General features: G+C 40.7%; 2 protein-coding genes across 5 annotated transcripts in view; both read right to left on the reverse strand.

Moving 5' to 3' along the window:
• The window catches only part of PPP2R2C (protein phosphatase 2 regulatory subunit Bgamma), a 320765-nt gene extending 315671 nt beyond the window's left edge, over nucleotides 1-5094 (reverse strand). Inside the window, exon 1 of one of the 2 annotated variants that reach the window (XM_025187313.2) lies at nucleotides 4057-5094. In XM_025187313.2, coding sequence (XP_025043098.2) covers nucleotides 4057-4243 — 187 coding nt within the window. In that variant the 5' untranslated portion in view covers nucleotides 4244-5094. The remainder of the gene's footprint in view (nucleotides 1-4056) is intronic. The other variant, XM_014576070.3, reaches the window with a different exon arrangement.
• A 365-nt stretch (nucleotides 5095-5459) lies between these two features.
• On the reverse strand, nucleotides 5460-20312 carry LOC102462366 (uncharacterized). Of its 3 annotated transcripts, XM_006128219.3 has the most exons (6): nucleotides 20244-20312; nucleotides 19915-20015; nucleotides 14899-15243; nucleotides 13859-13987; nucleotides 11863-11975; nucleotides 5460-7124 (listed from the first exon to the last, which is right to left on the reverse strand). In XM_006128219.3, exons 2-6 carry the CDS (start codon nucleotides 19970-19972, stop codon nucleotides 7014-7016), a joined length of 756 nt encoding a protein of 251 aa, XP_006128281.1. In that variant the 5' UTR covers nucleotides 19973-20015; nucleotides 20244-20312; the 3' UTR covers nucleotides 5460-7013. The 3 variants fall into 3 exon arrangements, with proteins under 3 accessions (XP_006128281.1, XP_006128282.1, XP_014431549.1); XM_006128220.4 differs by lacking the exon at nucleotides 20244-20312 and having other exon boundaries at nucleotides 19915-20237; XM_014576063.3 differs by lacking the exons at nucleotides 13859-13987; nucleotides 20244-20312 and having other exon boundaries at nucleotides 19915-20237.
• Between the last annotated feature and the right edge of the window lie 133 nt (nucleotides 20313-20445).

Below are 20445 nucleotides of genomic sequence, written 5' to 3' on the forward strand. Positions count from 1 at the left end.
TCCTTGTTTTCAGAGCTTAATCCTCCTTTAATATCTTTGACCTCACTTCCTAATGTACCAATGATGTCAGATGTTAGGCACCCCCTTATTTCCTGTCCCATTGTACTCTCACACCTTTATCCATGCTGTGTCACTTGTGAGGCAATTAAAAACAACAAAACAATACTAATTTAAGGGAGCACTCAAGGTGTGTCTGTAGGTTACTGAATAACCGAAGGCCAAATGCAGAACCCCTTGAAGTCAGTGATAGTCTTTCCAACTCCCTTGGTGAGCTTATCAATATAACCTTTGCTTTTCTCTCCCTTCTCCCATATTTTATGACTAAGGCCTTGTCTACCTCAGGGGGTTTTGTACCCATATAGTCACACTGATGTGGTGCAAACCCCTAATAGAAAGATACTTCTCCAGTGCAAAGAGTGCCTTTTCAGTTCATAGAAAGCTCTTTGCTTATGCTGTGACAATTCAGTCTTCCCCTCTCTGCCCCAGAGATGAGACTCACCTAGCTGGACTGCTTCTATTTATTCTGTAGCATCTCATAAAGGGTGCCAATGATATGTATAAACGGGATTCGGCCCACTAATTTTTTTTACACTAAATGCATTGTATTAAAAAAAAAAACACCTTTTAGGTTGGTGTGGACCCTTGTGGCATGCAAAGGAGAATGTTATTCCTGTTGTGACTCTTTCTGCTGTCAACTTCCTCAGGAAACCTCAGCTCTCACAGTATGAGATTTTCAGTGAGACTGTTAGCTTGCTACACAGTCTTCTGTTGATTGCAGAGATTGCTACACAGTCTTCTGTTGATTGGGAAGAGAATTTTAAAATACCTTTAAGAACATTTGCCTGCTCTTTGCAAAACCAAACTGGTAGAGGTTCACTAAACAAAGGTTTAGTTTGGAGTCTGAAGTTCATTTTACAAACAGTCACCGCCCTACTGGGCTGCCTGAATGAAATGCACAAAAACAAATAACAGGATAAATTCAAAGCTGACAGGAATGGGTCCAACTCTCACGGAAGTCAATTTAGTACCACTCGTAGTCCAGCCAACTGTGTTTGTAACTACTCCCAGAGTCCTACTGAATAACTCTGCTCCAATTCAAATGCAAGGACACAACTATTGCCCACAAAGTCCTTTGGCTCGTGAAGTCAGAATATAGTGACCATAGCCCCGTAACTGGTGTTTGGTTTCTTAAGTTTTTAACACTGATTTACTTGTGTATATATTTCTTATCCTGCTCAATGGGGACGTTCAGCACCTATTGGTGAAGCAAAATAGATTTGAAGTGCTTTGCAGTTCACTTTCCACTGGTGATTGCTACAACACTTGATGAATTTCTTAAATTATTTATAACTGCCACCCCCATTATCAGCCAAGGGCATAGAAGGGTACAAGAGTCATAGCTGCTTTTTCATTGTACTGTACTCATTGATGCTTTCCCTGCCCACTTAAAGGATGATGTGGCCTCACAAAGTAGTTGGAATCTGATTTTCAAGTGGTTATGGTATGGGAAATCATTCATGGGTGTAAAATCCCACTTCCCCCTTGCAGAGAGCAGCAAGAGGTTAGAGAATTTAACAGCCTCTCTAGTTCAGTGAAACAAACAGACCATGTAGTCATAATTTTGATGTTTTTCCATTTCTTTCCTCCGAGTACGTTGAAAATCACAGGTTTAGATTTAGAAGAGGGGTATAAGAATTCTTCACTTTCAAATTCCATTTGGCTCAAGCAAATTGTTGATTCTGGGCTACTGCATTGATTTAACTTTCATTTTTATTAAATTTTATTGTTTTATTTTTATTGTTATTGCTGGGAGCAAGGCAAGAATTATTACCCTCTCTTGTTTGCATTAAACAGACTTTGTATTTGGGTCTGGCCCACACCCAATGTTGCACCTGTTTAACTAATCGTGTATTTTTAAGCTGCTATAGTATTAACTCAATCATTGTGGACACTACTAAATTGATTTGAAACCTGACATAGGCGTTTAGCATACTCTGGTAAATGTACAGGCCCAAGTTGGACAGATAAAAGCAGTTAATTGTGTCCAACAGAGGTTTCCACCGATTTAAATAAAATCAGTTTTTAAATCAATTTTAGTTAAACCAATTCAACTTGTGTGCAAACCAGGCCTTTGTCTTCATCACTGGTACTGACACAGCCCCTTCTAGTACAGATCATCTGTGTCAATGCCCCCACAAAGCACAGAAGGAGGAACATCTGCTTCATACCTTCCTGCCACAAGTACCACTGGACAAAGGCTCTGGTGCTCAAGCATTGTCTAGGTCAGTGGTCATCTTCCAGTAGATCGGGATCTACTGGTAGATCTTGGAGCCTCTGAGGGGTGATCCTAACTGGTTTGGCCAGAAGGCTACCAAGTGCTGGCACTTCAGCTGCTCCTCCCTCCACTACGGTGCTGCTCCTTCCCTCTGCCCTGGAGCTGCCCCCAGGAGCCTCCTGCTTGCTGGGCAGGGTGGGGGAGACAGAGGAAGGGGTAAGAGGTCATGGTGTCCCCTCTGTACCCAATCTCCACAGAGTGAGCAGGGGGTGGCCTTCGTGAAGGGGTGGGGCAGGCACAGGGCCTCAGAGAAAGAGCAGGGCAGGATGGTCTAGGTATGAGGTAGGTCCTGGATTGACTTAAATTCAAAAAGTGATCTTTTGCCTAAAAAGGTTGGAGACTACTGGTCTAGGTAGCGAGGCTTAAACTGCATCATTAGCTGGTCACTGTGCAAAGGGGAAGAAAGTGGTGAGCCAAGGTCATGGTGCTGCTATCAGGGCTGCTACTGTAACCACCATGGAGAATGATTTTCCGCCCCCCTCCCCTCCATTTTTGTGGCTGAACTAAACAATCACATTAATAAGACTCTACAAGTAGATCAGTTCCACAGAATAAATGTGAGATTTTGCAGCATTCTCCCATGAGTCCATGACAGCATAGCTGCTCTGATGTTTAATACATTTTGGGGGTTTTTTTTTTTGGTTTTTTGTTTTTTTTACTTCTAGGCAGAGAAGTGCTTTGAATCAGACAAATTAAACTTGTTGCAATGTGGCTCCAGGCATACCTTGCTCAGGAGGGGAGAAGCCAAAATGGTGGCTGAAATCAATCCTCATAGATTCTCTTAGAGTTTGAAAAGTTCTATTATTAGGCCTATGAGTTTGATTGAGCCAGCATTAATATCATGTTGGGTGTCAGAATATGGCAGGAGATTAATTATATTGTTCTGTTTTAAAGCAAATCCATAGTGAACATGGCAGCAGTGGGAAAAAATCAACAAGCAACATAAGATATGTACATGCTGTGACAAGTCCTGAAAAGGGATTGCACAATCTTTCATCACATAAAATCCCATAAGAAAGAAATGCAGTACATATATCAAATATTTGCTAACTGAGCAGGGCTCAGGCAAAGGGTGTGAGCTCTGAAAATAAATCAGCTGGCTTCTTGCCACAGTCAACTCATGGATAAAAGTAGGTCAGGACAACTGGGCGTACCCTTTAAAATTTAGACCATAGAAATGTTGGTCATACATAGTAATGCAGGCAGCTGTTAGCAAGGGGAAGATCCTGAAATCCTTACTGGTGAGGCTATCATATAATTAAATACTTACTAAAGTTTCCAACAAGAAAACGATTCAGACATGTTGCTGACCTGCAGCTCAGAGGGTATCCGTTCCTTATTAAGTACTAAAAGACTTACCCAGCATTGCCCGGGTTCTTCAGGGAGGGGTGCTGGCATTGTGGGGGTGCAAGAGTCAGGGCAGAGCCTTGGAGATGTAGGGGCAGGCAAGGCAAGAGGGTGGGGATGTATATGGTGGGGTAAGAGATGCAGAGAGGTTCAGGGCAGAGGGTCCCATCCAGTGGTGCTTTCTCTCCCTCCCCCAGCTGTTAGGGCCTTTTCGTCTCTCTCCTCCCTCCATCCCCCCAGCTGTCTCAGCCAGTAGGGCCTTCTTTCCACCCCACCCCCCTGCTCCTCCCAGCCATCACGGACCTCCCTCGGCCACATGCTGTGGGCAAGGGCTGGGGGAGAGGAGAAGGATTCGGGGCAGGGAGACTACTTACCTGATCTGGTCACAAGCAAGGCGGTGGAGCCCCAGCCCTTCTGGCCACTCTCTTGGTGGTGCATCTGCCTCCCAAGTGGTCTCTTTGCAGCATTGCTCTCCCCTGCAGGCTCACTGCCCCCAGTGGCCATTCTGAGTATCATGTCCGTCCTCGGTGCCCCTCCCTTTCCATTCCCAGCACTTCCCATTTTCTTGGCATAAGTAAACCCTGACTGTGCTTTAAGTTAGGATAAGAGGAAGCTGCGCTCCAAATTTGGTGCTCCTAGCTCTTACTGTTTAGAACAGGGTTTCTTAAACTGTGTTCCGTGGCACACCGGTGTGCTGCGAGGCAGTCGGAGGTGTCCTGCAGAGAACAGAATTTAAAATAGCCATCCTTAAAGGGGCAGATCACCTTTTTTTTTCCTCAACAAAAAATCCTTGGTGTTCCTCATAAAAAAAATTGTTTGGTCCTTGGTCTTAAAAGGTTTAAGAAACACTGATTTAGAAGGAGTTCTTGAACAGACAGACACACACACACAGACAAGCTCACAGACAGGCAGACACACAAATCTAAAATATATGTAGAGATGTAAGTATTTTACATGCAGTTCTAATCACTGGTATTTGGGGAAATAGATTTGTTGCTAGCCATTTATTACTTAGGCAGCTTCTTAGATCAAGCACTAAGTCTTGATACTAAAGTTGCCTTCAGCTTTACAAATTGTATATTTCTTCTAAACTCCTTTCACTGAACTTGATATAAAACTTTCCTAGGACGTTATGACCTCTGGACTAATTCACACACTCACCCTGACTAGACCAACAGGCATTTGCAAAGATGCTACTTCCCAATTACTAGACAGGACATTTCAGCCCTGAAAATGCAGAGCTGTGAACAAAGTAATTTCATTTTTCCCCTTCCCTTTGTAAGATACTAGTACTCTCTCTGAGAGAGAGAGAGAGAGAGAGAGAGAGAGGAGAGATTGAATGATCATGGAAAGAATAAGACAACTGTACTTTTACCAGCAGCTAAAGGAAATGTATTTTAACTCAGCTGTTAGAGAACTGTGTTTCTGGAGCTCATAAAATGTCTAGCTCTAAGTCCCTAGATCTGTGTGATTTATGTAGCAATTCTGTGTGTCATCAGCTATACACAAATGTATTAAAATACTTCTCCTTTCTTCCATCTCTCCTCCTGCAACCTATGTACAATTTCCAGTAGATTCTGCAGTGTGATATTAAGAACACTGGAGAACAAAATAAACTAACTAATTAATTAACTACAAGCAAACAGCACAGAACAGTGGCCAATCTGATGGGTCACCAGTCACATCTGTGATCTATAGAAGAAAAGTTCTTCATGACACTTTTATGACGGTTTTATCCTACACTGAAGAGAACAAACCTGTAATGATTAAAATTATGAAAAGAATGAGAGACACCAGTGCTTGTGATTTAAATGACTAAAATATAACAGAGAAATAAATAAGACAATCTTGTTTTATTTACATGTAAGTTAAATACAGGTCGATTTAGGTTTAGTGATTGAGCGATGCACTGTTACCAAATGACTTTCTCTCTCTCTCTTTACCACAAACATCAACACAAAGAAAATACTTGGAAACCATTCCCTTTTCATTGAAAAGGTGCAGAATAACATTTAAAGTGTCTCAGCTGTTGCTGAGCAGTTTGAAAAAGCCAGTCTGTGTTTGTTGGCACCCTCAGGGTCCCGCTAGATCAGTACCCTCTTACATAATGATAACATTTGCTTACCTGTGCCTGCTTTTGAGAAAACAATCCACAGAATGAGCCTTAGCAGCAGACAAAAGATTTGCTACACAAACACACTGATGTTTTGGCCACTTACTCTGTTTTCAATAAGCCTAAAATATTAAGATGCTGCATTTGTTTGCTGTTAATGTTTGTCTTCTACTAGGCTTATAGAAAGTCCATTTTTAATCTTGTCTTTAGTTTTTGAACAATTTTTGTGATTATTTTTGAGGTTGTCAGAGAGGGAAAAAAAACAGTATAAGATCAGCCTTCAGCATCCAAAATCTTATCCCTCCAAAGTGGGTTATAATTAGCTTTTATTAAGTATAATATTCAAACTGTAATTTATTTCGCACCTATGCTAAGATAGGGTAATGAAATCTAATTTTTCAGTGCATCTGGTGATCACCACAGAGGCCAGGAAGGATTTCATCCTATTCAAAGTATTGCCCAACTGTCTTGGTGATTATCAGTGTGCGGTTTTTCTCCACCTTCCTGTAAACCAGTGTTTCTCAAACTGTGGTCTACGGAGGAGACATCTCCAGGGGCTCCATGAGGCTGACAAACTAGAAACATCAATAGGTACAACACAGACAATCAGTGGATCGCTGGGGCTCCACATACATTTTTATTCATGTAAAGGTCTCCGGAGCTCAAAAAGTTTGAGAACCGCTGCTGTAAACCATCATGTACTCTCCATTGCCTGAAGCAGCATGTTTAATAGTTCAATGAGATTTAGTTTGGCAAATCCTCATAGTATGATTGTGTATCATGCTCCTGCACACTAGGATGTGGAAAGTGGGGGAGAGAAAAGCCGCTACATCACAAAAAACTCCCAGGTAAATAGCAAAACAGGGAGATATCAAACTTTTAAAACACCACCAACAAAAGATTCCTGGAATTTGGCATGAGTCAATAACACAAATACTCTTCCCCCATTATATTGAACCAACTTTACTACTGGTACCATACCAGCTTTGCTGTCACAGTGGTGTGCCAGGGACAGCAAAGAGACTTCACTGGGTTTGAGTTGTATACTGCAAGATCAAGAAGCAAATTATGCTATGATACTCTGTGGCCTTGCTAGTTTTATCTATATCGCATTAATGATAAGAACTTTCAGCCCTGGACTGTCAAAATGGGTGTAGGGTCCTTGTTGTCTTCCTCACATCTTCTGGATTTCCCAGATGCTGTAAGTCATGAGATTTACTAATCTGCTGCATTGGATGAAAAAGCAACAGAATGTTTGTTGTCCTCCTCTTTATCTTCATTTTGCTTCATTGCAAAATAATCAAGGGACTCGTAAAGTGTGGAAGTAACCTTGAAAAACCAAAGAGAATTCCCATCAAATTAACTTTTTCTATTAAAGTGTGTTTACCACATGTTGTCTAGACTAGGGCTCAAGGAACAAAAAAGGAACACGATTAGCGGTATCTCAAAAGTCATGGAGTTCTACATTCAGAGATAAACCCAAGTCACAATATTTGAATTCAAGTACGAAGTCTTTCCAGTGTTTGGAACCAGAGGTTTCATTTATCCCATTACAGGAAGAGTCCAGCTGCAAAATTCTCACTTGGATCTGAATCCCACACAATTTGCTGTAGTTTATCCAAAATTTTAGTTCAGGTCTATTCCTATTTTTAAATGGCACCAAAAATGGGCTGGAGTTTCTACCGCTATGACTTTTCAAGTCCCCACTACACATGGTTTTATTCATAAAACCATAGTTCTTTTACCTTTAACTGCTATTTTTTATGTAATTTATCTAGTGTCCAGTTACTAGGGTATCTAAGTGCTATTTGGAGCGGTACATCATGTCCCAGTTTTCATTTCATGGGTATTTGTGGATAAAAATGTTTGAGGTCTTTAAATGAGATCTGCAGCAAAAAGCAGGGAGACCTAAATATCTCCCCCCAGACCTATATACATATGTGTATGCACAGCACAAGATTCTGTTACACTTGGGCTACGTCTACACTTCAGGCTTCTTGCACAAGAACTGTACTGCGCAAGAGTTCTTGTGCAAAAATTCTTGTGCAAGAGCGCGTCCACACTGCCTTGTGCTTTTGCGCAAGAGATTTGCTTTTGCACAAGGAACATCCATGGAAGTGTAGACGCTCTCTTGCGCAAGAAAGCTCTGATGGCCATTTTAGCCATAGGAGTTTCTTGCACAAGAAACCCCTGTTGCCCATCCATGCTGCCTTCTCGCACAAGAGCTCTTGCACAAAAGGACTTATTCCTCATGAGGAGAGGAATAGCTTTTGTGCAAGAAGCCCTCTGTTCCAAGGCTTTACTGTAAATTTACTTGCTCAAGAACGCATGTGCAGTGTAGACACTCTGCAAGTTTTTGTGCAAGAACAGCTGGTCTTGCACAAAAAGCCTGCAGTGTAGATGTAGCCTAGGTGTGTAAGCCACAAAATCATCTTGATAACTCTCCCGAATTTCTCAACTTTGTACTGTACACAGAAATGTGATAATGGAAGTCAGGAATTGGATGTTTTTTAAATCTGTCTTCACAATACTGCTTTGTGCTAGGTATTATTGTCCCCTTTTACAGAGGGGAAACTGAGGCCCAGAGAGATGAAGTGACTTGCAGTAGGGAATCTGTGACACAGCCAATAATGTAACCCAAGACTGGATTCTAAGCCCTGATCATCTTCTCACTCCAACAGGAAGAAAACAACTACAGCTGCCTATGATACCTAAACAAGTAGAAATTGTGGTACTCCCAGCTACATACCACCCTCTTTGTAAGAACATAAATCAGAGATGGTAGATAGATTTGCACTAAATATAAGATGCAGATACAGACTTGCATTGACATAGATTGCAGCAACATGGCACTTGCTGTCTCCTAATGTAAAGCAGGGAAAAATATAGCACAACCTCATCTAAAAATAATCATGAAAGGAACCAAAAAACTCTCTAAAGTGCTGCAAACTTCTGTGAGACCGGTCACCAGATCGAACTAATAACAAGGTAGTCTTAGAAATGAAAGATCACACTTTTAAAATAATCAAATTCGGTTTTAGAATTTAAAAGGCACAGTGTATATAGCACAGGAAACAAAGCAATATCTGTTCCTAACTTTTAGAAAAGTTAGTTTGGAATATAGTGTAGCGTCTAGGTGTAAGATATTTACTAGCTTCACTAAACTAGAACCATTGCAGTTTATGGAGTCTCTTCAATGATTTATGAGTTCCATTTACAGCAATGGAAACCTGTGGCCCATAAGTTGCATGCAGTCCATCTGTGTGTGACCTTTGAGTTATTGTGTACCATTACCCACACACAAGATTGCCAAATGTCACTGTTTTTTCCCCGACCAGTATGGATTACTCAATAGGCAGACTAAGCATGTGCTTAGGGCACCAGCAAAGCAGGGGCACCAAAAAATGAGATTTGATGGTATAGTATTGTTTTTATTTTGGGGGCACCATAATCTTTTCAGTGCTTAGGGCCTCTAAAGGTCTTAATCTGGCCCTGAGTATTACTAAAGTGGTACACATGTAAAGCAAGGGTACATGAAGTGAAGTGGGAGCTGACTGCACACAACATTGACTGTGAAAGCCGTGTGCTCCCTCTACATCCAATCAAAGCACTGCTACTGTTCAATTGGCACATTGCACAAATTCTAAGTACGCAAATGCAGTTAGCCAAACTATGTATCCTGGGAGACCATCTTGGTTATGACAATCTTGTGGCCCACAGAGAGGAAGGAGGGCCACTCACACAACCTATTCACTAACCTAGGTTGCCCGTTGCTGATTTAATCACCCTGCATTTTCATTAAAAAAAGAGAAAGGACTTTGTTACATAAAGGAACAAACAGATGCAAGGTCATGACAGGAGGCGACTGTGTCTCATAGTCATTTAGTTATGAAACAGCAGCAGAACTTTCGTTATTATAGTCACACATCTGGTTGACTCTTGTTGACCATGCAAGTCCATCCCAGCTAATGACTAGCAATGAACAGATTGCTTTCCACCCTAACTTTGATGCTTGCCTTCTCATTCCCAGCACTATTTTTCATAGAACCATTTTTCTCATGGCTGAGGTCATTAATAGCTTTTATTGGACCAACAGAAGAGGGGCCACTGAAAGATATTACCTCACCCACCTTGTCTTACTAATATTCTGGGATCAACATGGCTATGATGAGAGTGCAAAAATTATTGTGATATTTCCCATAGTATTACAAAATAAACTGTTTAAAGGCAGGGTGAATCCGTGCATTCTGGTGAAGAAGTTTTCAATTATATTTCTTTTCCAAAAAATTACTCTTGTCTTGACCATTTAAGCTTCCCTCTTCCCTCTGCAAATACCAATCAAGTTTCAGTAGTGGTAACAACACCACTAATGTGAAACTGAAAATGGGGTGAGAAGCCAGAAACCTCTGTATTTTAACATCAGCTCTGTCAATAACCACTTCTGTGTCCTTTGGCATTTTGCCTAACCACTTTGGGCTACATTTAGTGCAAGCCTGTGGCACACCCAGGGATTTCAATGGAAACTGTGTCTGCTAGAGTTGAATTTGATTTTTTGTGTCTCAAGCTGCATCTATACTACAAGCCACTTCTGCAAGAGGAAATGCAAACGGAGCACTCATTTGCATAGGTCACGCTCTCAATTGCATTTCCTCCTCGGATCCCTGTTGCACAAAAGGTTTTTGCATAAAAAAGAGCTGTGTAGATGGCTCCTTTTTGCGCAAAAACTCCCTTTTGCACAAGAGCCGTTCTTCCTCAAAAAATTAGGAAGAATGGCTCTTGTGCAAAACAGGGGTTTTTTTGCACAAAATGGAAGCGGCTACGCTGCATCTTTTTGCACAAAAACCCCTTGCACAAAAAGAAATGGCAGAAAATATGCTAATGATGTCATGACTTATGCTAATGAGTCCCTCATTAGCATATTTTCTGCTGCAAAAACGTGTAGTATAGACATAGCCTCAGTATCCCAATCTGTTAACCTAGGTACTATGGGAATTGATCATTTAAGCTTTATACAGTGGCTTGATTATGTCAAAGGCTATATTTAAGTGCTAGCTCCCCTCCCCAATACACAGTTACAGCTAGTGTGCTTAAGGTTAGGTGACTAACTTCTGAACAAATGGAAATCAGACCCAGCTGTGAATTTTTATGCCACTGACATTTATGGCAGACTCTGGGCCAGCTCTAGGCCCTGATGGAGGTACAAAGATGGCTTAATGAGCTTCATGGGGTCTCCCCAGAAAAAGTGGATCTGTAGGCAGGTGTGGTTCTATGCCACCTGCAACGTAGTGATGTCCAATGCATAGCCAGGGAAAAGGGGTATGGCTGAGTGCTACTGCACTCCAGTGATCTTCAGCCACTAGAATGATGCTTTGAGCTGAACCAAGTCCAAAGGGAGGAGCAGAAAGACAGTGTGAAGTCAATTTGCCCAATCCCCAGCTACAGTGGGTGCTGCTCCAGCACAGTTGATCTGAGGCCCCTGGCTTACTTGACATGTATGTACTTGTGGTCTGTGCTTTCCTCACAATGTCAAGTATACTGAAGCTGCTAAGCATGGTTGCAGTAGCAATGGGTGACAATGCTGTGGCATGCTATAGCACTTCAGGGGAAGAGGATGATACAGTACTTTGCTCTGCCTTCAGACAGCATGTGGAGCTAGCCCTCACTGTGCCCTATCACCATTCCCAGAAGCTATTTTCTTTTGTGAGTTAACCTGTCTCTGAGACCTCTGTGGCCAGGTATTCGGTCCATTTCACTTGTTTATTTTAACCCAATCTCTGTAATTATCTGTTTTCTTGCTGCCCTCCTTTTCTAGAATTTGTAGTATGTCAATATAGGAGCCAGGCCTTTCTGACAGAGATTTTAAAATAAAATTAAGCAAGTTTGTTTGCCTTGCCCTTACTGACAAGGCATTTCATTTTATTTCATGGTATAATGTTGGGCAGTAGGATATTATACTAAACTACAGCAACTTCCTGTTCTCCTAATAAATTTGGTCAATTGAACCTCTATGAATACCTCTCTTTGGAGCTCACTTCTTGTAACCTCACACCCGCTATAAATCGCTTACCCATTCTGATGAGTTTGAGGAAGAATTTCTCTCATCTGCTTCATTTATCTCATTTCCTTCATCCAGTTCCATCACCTGAAGTGTCTGTTCCTCATGGGTCCTTCTCTCTGACACTGAAGGGAGGGGAACACTTTTATGTGACATATCACCATTATTTTGTTCATTCCACATTTCAGGAGTCACATCAGTGGTTTGTGAAGGGCTAGAGGATCTGCCACTTGATGGAGTCTCTGATATTTTTTCCCATGGGAGGATGTACTGTAATGATCTTTTTAAAAACTAAAAAAGTATGTATCTACACTTAAAAGAGGAGAATTTGTGACCACCTTGACCAGTGGATTTGTGGATATTTATTAGACTGTATAAAAGTATATGGCCACAGAACCTCCTGTAATGAGCCTGCCAGTCTAGCTTGACAGTCTTGGGTTTGTGGGGTTCAAACAAGCACTACAAAAATGTATGTGTAAACAGCACTTAGCTTTGGTTGGAGCTTAGGCTCTGAAAGCCACCTACTCCCTGGGTTTCAGAGTCCAAGCTGCAGCCAGACCCACAACATCTACGTGGCTGATTGGAGCATGGTAATGCAAGGCCCATCATCCCAAGTCTGTTGAATTAGGTTGGGAGACTCCCAAGTGTGGGGTGTATAGATGTAACCAAAGGGGCCTCAGAGCCTATTCCAGCCATTGACCTCCATGGAAGAACTCCACTGCTGTTCCTCAGCCACGGAAGGAAATTTCCTTCCATCTGCCACTTTACTACAGCCATTTCTGGGATAGAACTTTTATTTAACAGAGGAAATCAACACTCCTGAAAAAATTTAATTTGGAATGTTAGAAGAATATTATAGCCATTTGCAGGTGCTAAAATCCCACGATTCATTCAGTTCACCCAGGTTGGCAACACTGCAATACCACCTTCCCTTGTCTACTGTTCCCCAGGGGGAGTAGTTTTCTGATCTCTCCATGTACTACTTCCACCACTGTTCTCTGTACACCTCTCTAGGAATGAGAGATGATGGGCATTTGTATAAGGTAAAATTCATAAGCTGGCAGCCTTTGATAATATTTTTATGAGACAGGTGAAAACACCCAAGAATTGCTACAGCCTTAATAAAATCCTGAGAACCACCCATTGTGAAAATGTGATAAGGAGACAAGAGATCACAGAAAGCTTTCTGCGGCCTCTTCTCTGCTTATCACTCCCATGTGATGAAAAGGCAGGATTTGCCATTCATCAGAACAATTGAGACGGATAAGTGCAATAGTTGCATTTCCTCTTTATTATGATTATTATTTGCATTAATGTAGCAGTTCAGTGCCTCAGTCATGAGCCAGGACCTCCTTATGCTAGGTGCTGCACAAACATCGAACAAACCGCCACATTAAATTCATGTTTGGGATGTGAACAGTATTAAAGGTAGTTCTTTTGAATGGGAAAGAGAAATATATTGACAAGAAAAAAACCAAAATTATTTACAGATCTATTTAACTGAACAGGGAATGCAGAGCAGCACTGGTGCCTGAAACCAGGCTGCAAACACTCTATTAATGATTATTATGTGAATTACCATAGAACTTTAAGGGCTAAATTCTGGCTCTTTTGTCCCCATTAAAGGAGAAAGCAGTACTGATTTGCCATTTCTATTCTGGCTAGCCAAGGATCTCCACAAATGCCCACTCAGCCACCCCACAGACTATTCTTTCCAGGATCACAAGTTAGCCACACAAGCGACTATGTGCAGTGGTTGCTGGGGCATAGTTGTTATGGGTGCACAGGAAGGGTCCATGCAAACACATGTGGAGTAGGCCTCCTACTGAATGCCTGGAATGCCTCACCTATAGCTTATTGCTTGGAGGGCCAATGAAGAAACCAGGACAGGAGGTGCAAGAGTTGTACTATTCAGTTCCCCTTCTTGTGCTGCTTTTTGGGTGTACACATATCCTGAGACCCTCATTTTGCTGTTAGGGATTATATGCAAAAAAGCACTGTCACTTACCAGAGTTTTCTGAGTTCTGCTGCTTTTTGTAACAGAAATAAAAACAGGCCACTGATGCTAGGCAAGGAAAGATGGCTAGAATTGCCATAAAATTATACTTTTCCGTTGATCCGGCTTCTGCAAACAAACCTTCCAAATCAAGTTGATTACTTACAAGCACAATATATAGACCATGTTATGTTTTTAGATATGTGTGTCCTATTGCCTCAATGGCTAGGTTCACTCCAAATAAATTATCAGATTCCTCTTCCCCCAAAACACTGGCACACGTTTGTGATTTTGCTACATGAGTAATCCTTTCAGTAGGACTACTCACATAAACAAAGTTTCACAGTGTTTGCAGGACTGGGCCCAAAAATAAAAATGATTACTATTTAGCAATTATGCAATAAAACATTGCATGTGTGTAGCATTTTACTACATTTAAATCACTTTATGATCATTGCAATGTTTGCTTTGAGTGAATACAAAATGCCCATATTTGTATCTCCTAATCTTGCTTGTTTTTATCAATTAAATGAAATAATGAAACACAATAAATGATAAAAATACTATCACTTGGGAAAGCCTATGACTAAGATGAGTAACTGTGTGACTGTATTGATATAACCTTTGTCCTTCCTTATTCCATCACTCTCTCTAACATTTGTCATCCTCATTCATTGCCTCACATCTAAAATATAGGCAGTAAGCTCTTCCAGGCCTCATGGTATCTTTCTATGCCTTCTGTGAAGCAAGCAGCAGACTTAATGGCTCTAATAATAATAATCTATTAATCCTCTCAGCAATCATATGATGTCAAGAAATGAGCATTTTATAGCCGAGGAAGCTAAGGCAGAGAGATCAAGTGAATTGGCCAGGACTATTGAAGGAGTTAAGTGTCAAAGCCAGAATAAGGACATGGGTAGTCCAAATGCCCTGACTTTTGGTCAGAGCATTGGTTCTATAACCCTTCAGGGAGAAAAAAAAAAGTAAATAACACACTTCTGATTAAAAAACTCCAGAGAGACAAACGGCAATAAGGTTGACTGCTTCTTTACCTTTCTCTTCAACAATTAGAGTTGTTCCATTTCCCATCCCTTTTTTCATGAAGGGTATTTCAATAGTTATCTCACAGAAGTAAATTCCAGTATCGTTTCCTTTCACAACGTCTATCCTTAGCACCGTTTGATCCTTATGTGTGTAGTTGACTGTGTAGTAAAGTTTTGAAAATAGGTCTTTGCTGGTGCCTTCTTTACAAGTGAGATTTTGTATTTTCCAGGTTACTCTAAATCTCTTGACAGAGTCATTGTTTTTCCAGGAACAGTTAATTTCGGCTGGCATTCCAGTGGATACCCTTATTTCTGATGGTGTCTGTCTGACTGATAATTCATTCGTCTCATTGGCTATTGACAAAAACCAAATAACTTTAAGTTTAGAACAGGAATAATAAAATAGCACACTAATATTATTAATAATGTATGGCATTATTTAACCTATTTTATGACAGCAACCTCATTTCTTAATAGTTAATTACTCCTGTTTTCCCTTAAATAAATACAAACACCTTAGTGTGACCCTGAGAATACCTCTGTTGCCAAATGGCAAAGGGTTCTTTGTTCTGTAACAGTAAACTTTGGCAGGCCTAACAAACTTATGACACCCAATGCACTGCAGACTTGGTAACCAAAGCCAAAGAGGGTCAAGTGAGGTATCTAATTAAAAACTTATTGTTGCAACATGTATGTATGGCTGATATTTAAGGAATCATGAATGGAAGTGAAAATGTGTTTTTGAGATGGAGTCCCTGGTAGAGCACAAAAACAAATATTTCAGACAAGAAGATATACCTGTCTGCCTTGGTTCAGATGTAAAATAAGCTTTGTAAGCCAACACGGTGGACCAGAACTTATACTTGTTTATGCTGAACAAACTAAGACTTAAACTCCAGATTTTTAATTCCCATTTAAATGTTCTTTTCCTGTTTTTTCTAGAAGGGTACGTGTATGCAGCAGTGTTACTTTGGAATAACTGACATTATTCTGAAATAACATAGTCCGTGTCTACAGTACAAGCAACAAAATGTTGAAAAAATGTCGAGCTGGAGGACTTCTTACTCCAACTCCTGTAACCCTCATTCTACGAGGAGTAAGGGAAGTCGGAGGAAGAGTGCTCTTTCTCAGTCTTCCTGCTGTGTATACAGTGCCAAAAGCCGAAATAAGCTATTTTGACTTAAACTATACAATTGACGTAGCTGAAGTTGCATAGTTTATTTCGGCTTTAGCCCTGCTGTATTGACATGCCCTAAGTGACTTCAGTGAAGAGTGATAACACCTAAAACTCACTATGTTCTGCCAGGATACAGCTATGGGCAACAAACTTTAGTCATCCGTTGGCATGTCTGAGAGCCCATTACACTACAACAATAGCGATTTTGTAATTGGCTAAAATTCAGTCACCTTAATCATTCATTTATTTTGTATCTGCACAGCAGTTTTCCTGCCATCACAGTCAGGGCTCAAATTCAGTCAGTAGGTGTTAGTATGACACACCAGCACCTCTTTCATGTGGCCTTATTCTCCGTAATCTAATCTTTCATTTAAAGGTCTCCAGCTGTTATAGAGACAGTCTCAAAAACATGCACCAAGAGTGATGGATGTAGTGACATCTGCTGAGTTCACAGAACCCTAAACAGTAGCTCTGTGGGCTATGAATTGTTCCATTCAGCTGAACTAAGATGCCCACTGATAACAATGTTTTCATTGGAAGTCTCAGAGGCGTAACCAGGTTAGACTGTGTCTTTAATAACGAGTTGTCCTGTGGCACCTTAGAGACTAACAAAAACATAGAGTATCATGAGCTTTCATGGGTAAGATCTACTTTTTCAGATGAGCTGGAAGTGTTTAGCTATTTCACCACTTACCAAAGGCTGCAAAAAAGGGGTGGGGGAGGACAAGGAAACCATATATTATGATGTACACACTCTCCTGGCACCTAGGCTTATCCGTTAATCTTGTCGACTACACACATTCCCTCCCCCCCCCCCCCCCCCCCGTTGTCTCTGATACAGAGGCAGCAAGGGGAGGAAGCAGGAGCCGGTGCTGGGGGAGCCATCTAAAAACCCAGTTTCCGCCAGACCTGGCTCCATGGTGCTTCTTCTCTCCCCCTTACCCCCCCTCCCTCCTCCTCGCTGCTGCCTTTATCCAGGGAAGCAGGGAAGGCTGCCGCATCCCATGGAGGAGTCTCTGTCCACAGGGAGAGCAGACCCCTCACAAACAAGGGCTGCCGTTGCCCTGCACTACTGCCTCTGTATCAGAGACAGCAGCACAGGGCAGCATGCAGCCAGTCTGTGCAGAGAGCTGGTTTTTAAACTGACTCCCCTTGCGGACCGGTTCCTGCCTAGCACCCTGTGCTGCTGCCTGTAATAGTGGGGATCCTTGGGAGTGGGGCTGGGAGCACACTCACTACTTACCTTCCCCATGGGAACTATCTAATTGTCATGTTACCCCTAAGATTTCATGCAGTTACATGGCTATTCAGTTACCCGATATCTAACATCCCTACTCAAAGGGGAGCAAAGCACAAGAAGTCCAGTGGGGATATATAAGCCTCTCTGAGGGGAAGCCAAGGATGAGTGGCTAGCAGGTTGTATTTGTATTTGGCCCTCAGTGTGGGGACCCCAGGACCCTAAGCAGCTTGCATGATCATATTTTATACAGGTACACAAACTTCTGAGAGTGGTAGCTCATGGGAGCAGAGATTGGAAGAGTACCATGCCTTCCCCATCTCCTGATTCACAACATTGCCTAACCCCACTTCTGCCAGTAACTGGTTCCAAAATTGGTTAAAAGTCATAGCGTGGGCCGTTGTGTGGACCAGGTGGTTCAGTAGCCATGTGAATACAATCTCCAGTCTGTTTGCTGAGATGGCAAAGGAGGGGTCCTCTCTGGTGCCAGTTGTAGTGATGTGCTCAGTTTTGCACTGAGATCTAGATTTGGACTCATGCAGCATCCCTAGTATGAACTAGTGCATGGGATAAAAGAAGTCAGCCAAACACTACTATTTAGCTTCATGAGTTTACCTGAAATTCAGGCTGATTTTACATTCCTTATTCAGGGAAACTTCCTGTATCTTTAATGTCGACTACATTATACTCTCATTCTCAGATGTCATTGCTAGTCATAGCTCCCAGTAAGATAATTTCTCAGAAAAAAACTGCACACATTGTACCCACATAGAAAATAGAAGCTTGTATTATCATTATACTGCATATTTGTCAGAATAAATATATATTCCTGTCTAAGTGCCCTGACTGTGCTCATAGACACATATTCATAGTTCTGTCATTAAAAGGGTTCTTTTTTCTTCCTTTCCCCACACAAAATTTCAGTTTGTCAAAGTTATGCCTCTTAAATCAACCATAATTTGATGTTGATTTTAGAGTACCCTATTTTTACCATCATAAGAACAATGGTAATAGTTATTAAATTACCAATCCTTTAAAAATTCAACTATCGTAATTAATTCTCTGACTTTCTGTGCAAGTCCCACATACTATATGAATCATACTGCACCATCTCCCAAAGCTCATGCTCAATTTTCACTGAATTCTTAGGACCAGTAAATCCTGTACAACCAAATCTGGAGTGAGGACACAGGATTTGGTTCTATATTTTTCATAATCTTAAAGGCCTTGGTTAAGTTTTATCAGAGTGACACAATTTCTTTTGAAAGTGTGAGCATGGTTTTTCTTCTTTTGAACTGATGAAGTATTTCTTCCTACCTAGAGAAGTTATAAGAAATCTTTCTCCTTCTTTCTTTTCACAGTGTGGTTCACACCAGCTATCTATCTAATCCATCCTGATCATGTATAGTCCTACTGCGAAGGGTCCAATTCCAATCCGACCGAAATAAATGGCAACATTCCCATTGTTAATAGAGTAATTGCAGCATCAGTCCCAAGATTTGTAAAGTTCACTTAAAATTTTATTAAGATTTTAAGAGAATACCCACAAAAAACCTGATTTTTTTCCCTTCTACTTTACAATATATTGTCTTTCAGAAAAAACAGCTATTGTCTTATTATTTAAAGCTTGTACATTGTATCATTGGTTTGCGTGGCACTTTAAATGCTGGGTAAAAATATGGTATGCACTTGAAAGACATTAGAACTGAAATATAGAATGTCTAAGATAGAACGTACTGTTGAATACACATCAGAAAAAATGAGGGGAAAGTAGAGTATTTAAATAATTGTATTAAGTTACTAAAGTGGCATAGTACATATTATAATAATTTCAAGGTTTTGAGTTCATTCTTTTTAGTTTTCTTAAATACTATTATTGTATAGTGCAGATTTCCTGCATCTCTGCCTTATTGGTTTTCTCTCTCTTTGTTAAAAACACATATGAAAACATCTTTTTCCCCTTGCCTAAAGATCTTAATTTCTCTGTACTTACTCTCTTCTTTACTATTTAGTGCTACAACGATAATATTTAATACTTCAACTTTTTGCAGTAGTTAGTCTGAAAGCTGTGATACAAAAACTAAAACTGCATTGTGGTTCAGTAATTATTTGTTCTCGAATAAAGTTTCCAAAATATTTTAAAATTTTACACTGAATTAATCGCAATGAAAGAGCTTACTATATAAGTCTAATTTTTAATTGAAGGAAATTCATAAGTATTAACTTGGTAACATGTGGAAATTAGTACAAGGTAATATTTTAATCTTTTAATTTCCGCTAGGATAAACATTTTGGAGCAAATACGCTTTGAGCAACTTCCAATCACATGGTATTGTGCCAATAGTAACTTGGATTCAGCACAAATAATATTTTTGCCTTCTGCACTATAAAAACCTGGGTAATGTTCTCTCCAGCATGCACACATAAAAATCTAGTATATGGAAGTGGGGGGCTTATGCAGCAGCTACATATGTTTTAATTGATCTATACATATTTTGGGCATTAGCTTTTGGATTTTTAAAACCAAGATGATTTTCTTGATTAACCCTAGAGAATTACATATGTTCCAACGGCACCAAATCCCAACCCCGCAAAACATCAAAGAACTTACCCAAGCAGCCAAAGCACTCTGTAAAAAGTATAAGCATCAGAATAATTGTGGTCATCATTAAGGATTATTAAAGCTCTCATCAGTGCCTCTCAATTGATAGCCTGTAAGACAAGAAGGAGTGAGAGACAACACGTTAGATTTGCAGACTTCCTGTTCCCTCTACCGTAGTGACTTCTGAACATCTGAAAGCAAAACAACTTCACTCCAAATGCATCTCTTGAATTAGTGACAACATTTGCTCTTTCAAAACTGAGCCCAATCTGTCTGAATTGCTGAAAATTCTTTTTTAATTAAGTCTAATTACTAGTCTCTTAATAATGAACACTAACAGCCTCTTGTTTTCTTCCTGGAATCTGAACACAGTACTGAGCACCCACATCTGCAAATGCCCCATTTTGAACTCAGTTTCTGGACTGTCACTCATTTGGAGGCACTTGATAAAGATGAGATAAACAAAGCACAAGCATTTTTCCCACCGTGTCGTCTAACCTTTTTTTGATGCTTTGCATTCTGTCTACACCACAGACTCCA

Source organism: Pelodiscus sinensis, chromosome 5 (assembly GCF_049634645.1).
Source record: "Pelodiscus sinensis isolate JC-2024 chromosome 5, ASM4963464v1, whole genome shotgun sequence".
NCBI lineage: Eukaryota > Metazoa > Chordata > Testudines > Trionychidae > Pelodiscus > Pelodiscus sinensis.